The 8662-nt window shown below is 36.1% G+C and overlaps 1 protein-coding gene across 13 annotated transcripts in view; it reads left to right on the top strand.

The window, feature by feature from the left end:
* The window catches only part of CACNA1D (calcium voltage-gated channel subunit alpha1 D), a 319633-nt gene that overhangs the window by 185246 nt on the left and 125725 nt on the right, over window positions 1-8662 (top strand). For all 13 annotated transcript variants that reach the window (XM_042448733.1, XM_042448732.1, XM_042448729.1 and 10 more), the window contains 4 exons: window positions 644-804; window positions 1815-2040; window positions 2221-2428; window positions 6949-7069. In XM_042448733.1, coding sequence (XP_042304667.1) covers window positions 644-804; window positions 1815-2040; window positions 2221-2428; window positions 6949-7069 — 716 coding nt within the window. The remainder of the gene's footprint in view (window positions 1-643; window positions 805-1814; window positions 2041-2220; window positions 2429-6948; window positions 7070-8662) is intronic.

Here is an 8662-nt window from a genome sequence, read left to right as displayed (position 1 = left end):
TGTATCAACAGTTCCAGCAATGGGTGTGCCCCAAACCTAGCAATGCCTACAGGTGTTTACCAGCTCATTCAATATTTAGTTTAATAATCTGAGCCAGAGGTACATGGAATAAATGTACAAATTAGTATATCTGAACTGAAAAAAATATATGAAACTGAACCACTAATGACTCAGTGGTACAATATCCATTCAGAGTCAAATGCACCTTGGTCACGTTTGGAGTGGGGTGCTATGATGTGGCCTATCTAGGCTCCTGTGGAAGAAAGTTCTGATGCTCCATTTATTTGAGGATGCAGCTGCTAGAATGCTTATTAGATGTGACAAATCACAGTGTATAATGGCAGCAGTTTATTTCACATACTGGGTTGTCAAATTTTACTGGGAATCATTTCAAAGTGCTAATTCTGGCTTTTAGCAGAGAACTATCTACATCCTTTACAGACTCATCTGTCCCTTTAAATCACTCACTAATTCTCAGATGTCCTTTCTCCCTGTGTTACGGTGACTGGGCATGTGGGCATGGCCCCTCCTGTGATACTACCAAGACAGTGGACTAAGATATCCTTACCAAACAGATTTTTTTCTTACCTAATTTTTCTAAATTAAGTCTATATTATAATGCCTCCATTGTTTTAAATTTTAGTCGACGCTGGCGACGATGGAACAGATTCAATCGGAGAAAATGCAGGGCTGCTGTAAAATCTGTTTCATTTTATTGGTTAGTGATTGTACTCGTCTTCCTGAATACATTAACTATCTCATCTGAGCATTATGATCAGCCTGATTGGTTGACACAAATACAAGGTAAAAGTGAAATACTTATTTTTAAAATGTCATGCAATAGCTAATAGAAATTGAGTGTATACCTTTATTTTTTAGCAATTCTGTTGTTTTTATGTGTCTTCCAGTTGTTTCCACTTTATGCCGACCCTAAGGCAACCCTGTCATGGGTTTTCTTGGCAGGTTTCCTTAGAGGAGGTTTGCCATTGCTATCCTCTGAAGCTGAGAGAGTGTGACTTGCCCAAGGCTTAAAGTTTATATGACCGAGCCAGGATTCAAACTCCAGAGTCATAACCCAGTGCTCAAACCACTGTGCCATGCTGGCTTTAGTAATTCTATGTTGTATAAAATATGTTAGTTGTCTTAAACAGAACCTTGGGAAGAAATGAGATAATTTTGGGTACCGTATAGGTTTTTACTAGAACATATGTGTATTGTAGTCCACAGTACATTTTCTATAGCTTAGATTGTAGACCTATGGGCTGTGGGCTTCATTTGTTTGTCACAGTTATGCATTCCCCTGTATGCAAAGGGACCTTGTAGCACCTTTGAGACTAACAGTGGTCCTTGTATTACAATAACAACAGAAGTTGCTTCTCCATGTTAGGAGGTTATCGAGAAGGGATTGCCACTGCATCATATAGGGATTCTCCTGATGATTTTTATCAGTTGTTCTCAGTGCATAAAATTACCAGGTAGTCCTTACGTTACAGGAGGCAACAAGACAGGCCTGTCATATGCTGAATTTGGTGCTGAACATCAGGGCTTTACTAACTTTGAATCATGCCATTATTAAACATATGACACATATGTTATTTGTTATATGAAAGCAATGAAAAATTGACTTTGACATTTTATTGCCTGAATTTCTTTGATTGTAAGTAGTGTTTTTGGTAGGTATATGCAGTATCATCTTGATTTAGGGAAAAGGATTAGAGATGAAATTAGAAACAAAACCATTGCTTGCTTTCTGCACAAAATGAATCAGAGGCATATACCTCAATATAATTTTCTGATTTTTTCCCCACCTGCAGATATTGCAAACAAAGTTCTTCTGGCTTTATTCACCTGTGAAATGTTAGTAAAAATGTATAGTCTGGGCCTGCAGTCTTACTTTGTGTCCCTTTTTAATCGTTTTGACTGCTTCGTGGTCTGTGGCGGCATTGTTGAAACCATCTTGGTGGAGTTAGAAATCATGTCACCCCTGGGCATTTCAGTGTTTCGCTGTGTTCGTCTGCTCCGTATTTTTAAAGTAACCAGGTAAGAGGAATTAAAGAGTGATACTTGTTAGTAGTTTGTTTTGTTTTGTTTTTTGTTTTTGTTTTACTTGCTGCTAAGTTTTATTGACACTTGTATGATCTGCAGCTCTTTCGTAATATTTCATCACGCACTGTTCTTTTACAGTTTTTTTTTTGTTAACACACGCATTTTAATTTATAGGCACTGGACATCCCTGAGCAACTTGGTAGCATCCTTGTTAAACTCAATGAAGTCCATTGCTTCACTGTTGCTTCTGCTTTTCCTCTTCATCATAATCTTCTCATTGCTTGGAATGCAGCTGTTTGGAGGCAAATTTAATTTTGATGAAACTCAAACAAAACGGAGCACCTTCGATAATTTCCCACAAGCTCTTTTAACTGTATTCCAGGTAAATTTCTTTCACCCACTATAAGACATTTTATCTTTGAAAAACAAAAGTGTCTAAGTAATCCTGTCTCCTAAAAAAAAGCCCCAAATCACTATCACAACAATTTATTAATTCTGTTTGTGTTAAATAGCATTCTGCTCATTGAAGTCAATATTTTGGTAATTTCTGCATCATTTTGTATCATCTGTTCATATCATGTATTCAATCTATTTATGCAACATAGCTTTTATGTTAATGTCATTAAATTAAGTTGTCTTTGTTCATCCAAAATTTAACTTTAAAAAACAGAGTAACTGAATGTAAATAAACAAACAAAACCAAACAAACAGAAAACATTCCCTTATGGTTAACTGTTTAGGTTTCACAAGTTTAAAGGTTCTATCTTGATATATTAGCCAGGCTTTGGGCTGGGAGCTAAACGTTATTCATATATGCAGCAAAGCTTCTTTCTTTCTTTGCTCTGGGTGGAATCTACCACTTTCCATCCATCAATATACCAGATCCCTGAGAGCCATGAATTCTTTCGTCTTCTGCAGCCTTCCAGCCTCTCTCTAAAATCTGCTGTAAAAGCTGGAAGTGAGCCTTCCAAAGCAGATTGTAAGGGGTTATAGCATGGAAATAGAAGGAAATGCTTGGTTCAGTAAATGGAAATCTGATTATACAACATATACATATAAAAGACTTACTAGATTGCAGGTATTACTGCTTTTTTAAAAAAAAATTGAAAGCATATCATAATGATAGAGTTTACTGTCCTTTTTTAAAAAAATCTCAAAACATATTATTTTAAAGGAAATTTCCTTTAGTTTAACCACTTTTTGTGCCGGAATATGCCAATAGTGCTGTTGTGTCTTAAGAATTTGGGAATTTACACAGCCATTGTATAATTGGCACAGCAACTGGTATCTTGACATTTTTAGATGTTGCAAAAATTATGTTCTATGCAGGTTATCTTGGAAGTATGTCTCAACAGGACTTATTTCCAAGTTAGTATGAATAGGATGTTAGCTTTACTGGACAGCTCTGTGCATATTTATTTAGAGGTTAATACACTGAGTTCATTAGATAATATTTCAAATAAAAGTAAATTAGTGTATAGTTAGCTGGATTAAAAATATTTGAATGTACCTGATTTGTTTGTTTGTTTGGTTGGTTGGTTGAAAAGATTATAAGGAAGTATTTAGTTGAAAAGGTTACAGGAAGATATTTTCATAATGTCTGATATCAGCATGAGTATCTTTTTGGCTACAGATAAATAAATGAGGAAGTTATTTTTGATCTTAATGATCTTAGAATGATAAAAAAGGAAAAGAAAATTATATCTTCATCCAGACATTACAAACAATGTCTGAAATGAAAATTAGCCTTCATATTAGAAAAGATTGTATATGAGTTAGCCTTTAAAGAGTGGAAGCACATTTTTTATCTGTTGTAGTTCTTTTACTGGGGCTGAAATGCATTTTCATGATATTGAGATCCCATTGCATGTGACTACGGAGTTTATTACACAGGGCACTTACCGCTGCCCAAACATTGCCCAAGTGTTTCCCAAACGTTTCAGGAGCGCCAGAGGTGAGATCACCTGTCACGCTTCTGAAACGTTATAGACGCTTCCTGCTTTCCTTCTGTGGCAGAAGCATTCGTGAGGAAGCCTCAGAAAGGCCATTTTTATTAACAGGATTTTTCATTAATAAAAATTGCTTTTCTGAGGTTTCCTCACAAACGCTTCCATGACAGAAAGAAAGCGGGAAGCCTCTAAGATGTTTCAGAAATGCGACGGATGATCCCACCCCCTGAAACGTTTGGGAAATACTTGGGCAACATTTGGGCAGTGGTAAGTGCCCTGTGTGATAAACTCCAGTGTCAATACAGTTTGACTCTACTTAGTGGTACGCTTTACCATATTCTGCAGTGTGATATAAAGAAGGAACTGAATTTATTCTAAAAAGGTGAAAACAACATTTCTAGCAGTTCCAGAAAAACTTTGTTCTAGGATTTCTAGAACTCAAGAATCCTGATTCATATTTGTAAATTATGAGTGGCCTGAATTCTAGAAACATTACATTTTTTTGCAATGGTTTTCAAAGGGACTTCAAAAGGAAATGGCTAGCCTACTTCTATTTGTTGACTACATTTGAATGAGGTCTTACTTCTTTTAGACCACAACTCCTAGAACCTCCTGCTTCACATGTCCAGTGGCCAGGATTGCTTGGTGAATCTAGGAATTGTCATCCAAAAAGCAGCAATAAATACAATAGGGTCTATTGCTATGTAAATAAAGCCTTGAGATCACCATCTTCCCCTTTCCCAGTCCTTTGGCATAATTGTGAGGAGAGGAGAGGGAACTTTAACTTCTATTTTTATTTGATTGCATTATGCCATTATGCCTGACCCAGACAGACTGTGGTATATACTCAAGTATAAGTCAACTTTATGTATAAGTCGAAGGCAAGTTTGGGGGCCAAAATTATGGATTTTGCTATGACCTGTGGATAAGTCGAGGGTAAAATTTAGGGGCATATAGCAAAGGATCTAAAGGATGGAGCAAAGCAAAACAATGTCAATGAACTTATAAAATTCTAGCAGATAGAACTCTGTGCTTATTCTGGATGGATGAGAGAGTAGAAAGGGGTCAGTGCTTCATGTATTATACTCTTGCTTTTCACCAGGAGATGGTTCCTTATTTTAAATAAGAGTTAAGCTATAGTACTTACATTGACCCATGGATAAGTCAAGTCAGGTTTTTTGGGTCAATTTTTTGACCAAACTTTTTATATTTCATATATGAGTACATACAGTAATCTTGGCTATGTTTTACTGGGGCTGAATCTGCCATGCAGTAATAATGTAATTTGACACTGCTTTAACGGCTATGGCTCCATCGTATGGAATCTTGGGATTTGTAGTTTGTTGTGCAGGGTGACCAGATGTCATAACCACAAAGGAGGATGGAACACCACAGATTGTAGGACATTCAAGAAAAATGTAACACATTACCAAATTAAATCTAAAAACACTAACAAAAATATAAAGTCATACTTCTTAGCCTTGCTGATAATGGAGGACATTTTGAAATTTTTCATGAACAGAAGGTAGAAATATAGGACATATCCTGGAAAAGGAGGATGTCTGGTCACCCTGTTGTTGTGGCACTAGAGTTCTCTGACAGAGAAGGCTAAATACCCCATAAAACTACAGATCACAGAATTCCATAGTATTGAACCATGACAATTAAAGTGGTACAAACTGCATTATTTCTGCAGTGCAGATTCAGCCTGAAAGATGCCATTCTCAGTTCTTTTCTAATGCATCTGGGTTGATTTTAATTAGCTGTACTTAATAATCTACAGCGTAGACACAGTACAAATCTGTGGTTAATTAAAAGTAGAAGAAGCTTGTGTCTGATCTCCTCTTCATAGACACATCCGAAAGGAGAGAAGAAGCACAGAAGCCTGAGCATACATAGCTTGTCATTACATCACAATGAAGATGTACTTGCATTAGATACTTATGATAAAATAACTAATCCAATAATTTGTTAGGTGTTCAGTGCTCCCATGTTTTTTAAAATCCTGTTTTTAAGAAATGGTTCTATATAATGTTATCACAAGTTTGTAAAATTATCTGTTTAATAATAATTATCACTGTGGAGTCGAAGGCTTTCATGGCCGGCATCCATAGTTTTTTGTGGGGTTTTTGCGCTATGTGGCCATGTTCTAAAAGAGTTTCTTCCTGATGTTTCACCAGCATCTATGGCTGGCATCTTCAGAGAATTCTCTGAAGATGTCAGCCACAGATGCTGGTGAAACGTCAGGAAGAAACTCTTCTAGAACTTGGCCATATAGCCCCAAAACCCCCCAAAAACTAATAATTATCACTCTTTCTTCCTCACACTAACCCATTGATTGGTCAGTTTAGAACTGTTAGAGAATAACGGCTAAAACTGGAAACCAGGAACCTACCTGTTAAAATCTCATCTTTGCCACATACTCACTTAGTGACTTTACATAAACCACTGTTCTGCTGACATCAAGTCACCTGTGTCCAATGTTTACATTATCAAGACAGTAGCATTGGCTTAACTTGTTACTGTTATTCTCAAATTGTGGCAGTGTATACCAAGAGCTTTAAATACCTTTAATGCACTACATACAAAGTGTTAGTACTGTGTTCATGTGTATGCAGCAACTGCTGAGATCTCTACAGATAAGAAATATCATGGCAGACCCTAAATGTTCATTCAAGCAACAAATGAAAAAAATTATTTAAAAATGATTGCTTTCATCCATATGTGCAATTTAGAAGAACTTTAGATTAATAAAACTTGATCAACTAATTTTTAATTTTTATGTAGGAGCATAAAATAATAGAACAGAATATTGTTAATTCTATAAGTTTAATGAATCACAAATATTGTTTGGGATTTGTAATGAGATATTTCTTTCTATGCTTGGAATTAAATGAAAATGTTATCTGTTAATTTGTTATGTTCATGCAGTAATAAGACATCTGCTTCTTAGATTCTAACAGGTGAAGACTGGAATGCTGTTATGTATGATGGCATTATGGCATATGGTGGTCCATCATCATCTGGAATGGTGGTCTGTGTATACTTCATTATCCTCTTCATCTGTGGTAATTGTATCCTTTCATTTAAAAAAAATCTAGTTAAAATGTAACTGTGTTTTTTTAGAACATGAGTAAGTATTTAAACCAGCTATTCCCATCTTCACATACCTCTTCACACTTCAGAATAACATACGGAAAGATTCCATTCTTCTTGTCAGTCATTTTTGATGTGTTGATTATGTTGCTGGCTAGTATACTAAAGATTATAAGAACAGAACTTGAACTTCTATTTGAGTAGGAAATACATACTGAATCTGTAACAAATTTGTCATTTTGTATGCTCCTGTTCAGTGTTCCAGGTAACTAATCTATATGCTGTCTATTTTATTCTCTGTTTCCCTGGTTTTGTACCTGTATGCAACAGACACATCACATTTCATTGGACTAATCATGCTCCGTCCTCATTGGGTTTTTTTTTGGCATATTTTACCTGTTTTTCTCCCTTAATAATTTTTTTCTGTTGGTGCTGTTTTGGATGTAAAGCACTCACCATTCTGCATCTAGGTTTCCTATTAGCATACATTCCTTTTAAGGATGATGTAGAATTTCATCTGGTTAAACACAGGGATTATATCTCCTCTTCTTGCAAATACCATCAAACCTACTTGAAGCATCATTTGTTCCCATTTTTTTGCTTAATGTGGATATGAATCTGGAATTATTGATCACCAGTTGTATCTTTACCATATGTACAGTTTTGTGAACTTTTCTAACAGAAGATGGGAGGAGAACTTAATGTTTTGGATAGTATAAGGGAGATGAAGGACTGTTAAAGGTGCCAAAAGGAACAGTGGAGTCATTGCTATTTTGCCATCTAACTTATTTCCTAGGGTTCATCTACACTGTAGAAGTAATGGATGTTGACACCACTTTAAGTGCTGTAGCTCCATCCTGTGAAATCTTGGGATTTGTAGTTTTACAAGGTCTTTCTCTTTCTCTACCAAAGAGTGCTGGTGCCTCACAAAAGTGTGAATTCCAGGATTCTTCAGGATGGAGCCATGGCAGTTAAAATGTCGTCAAAATGTATTATTTCTACAGTGTAGATGCACCCCTAGCTGGGCTAGAAAAACCTCAAAGGAAATATCCAAGGTGCAGAACCTATTTTGGAATATGGCTTGGCCCCCTGGATAACTCTTTAATGTCTGGGCTAAAACACAAGAGTATATGTATCCACCAGCTGGTGTGGAATTCATTGGCTGTCACAACTGGATTAATTTGGGGAGCAAATATAATAGTAGTAATAGGAATGGTAATAGTAATAGTTACTGTTGTTATCCATTTATGTTCTGCTTCTAACAGCATTACAAAGCAACAATAAATAAAATAGTATCACAGATCATTACCGAGAGATACACCTCATTGCAGATTACGTACTCCAAACTCTGTGGAGCTCCCAGTGAACAATGGGGAGGAACTCCCATCATCTCAACTTGGTGTTGAAAATTTTTAGGCAAATTTTTGGCATTAAGGATATCATCAGTTTAGAATTTGCTTTTATACCTGTGCTTATTTTGTGGAGCTGCATGATTAAGAAAAGAAACAAAGGGTGAAGAACTATGTGTATATCAGAAAATCTGTATGCTTGAAAGGAAGTGACCAAACAAA

Source organism: Sceloporus undulatus, chromosome 2 (assembly GCF_019175285.1).
Source record: "Sceloporus undulatus isolate JIND9_A2432 ecotype Alabama chromosome 2, SceUnd_v1.1, whole genome shotgun sequence".
Classification (NCBI taxonomy): Eukaryota; Metazoa; Chordata; class Lepidosauria; order Squamata; family Phrynosomatidae; genus Sceloporus; species Sceloporus undulatus.
Note: the sequence above shows the minus strand (reverse complement) of the source record. Positions and strands in the feature narration are given on the sequence as shown.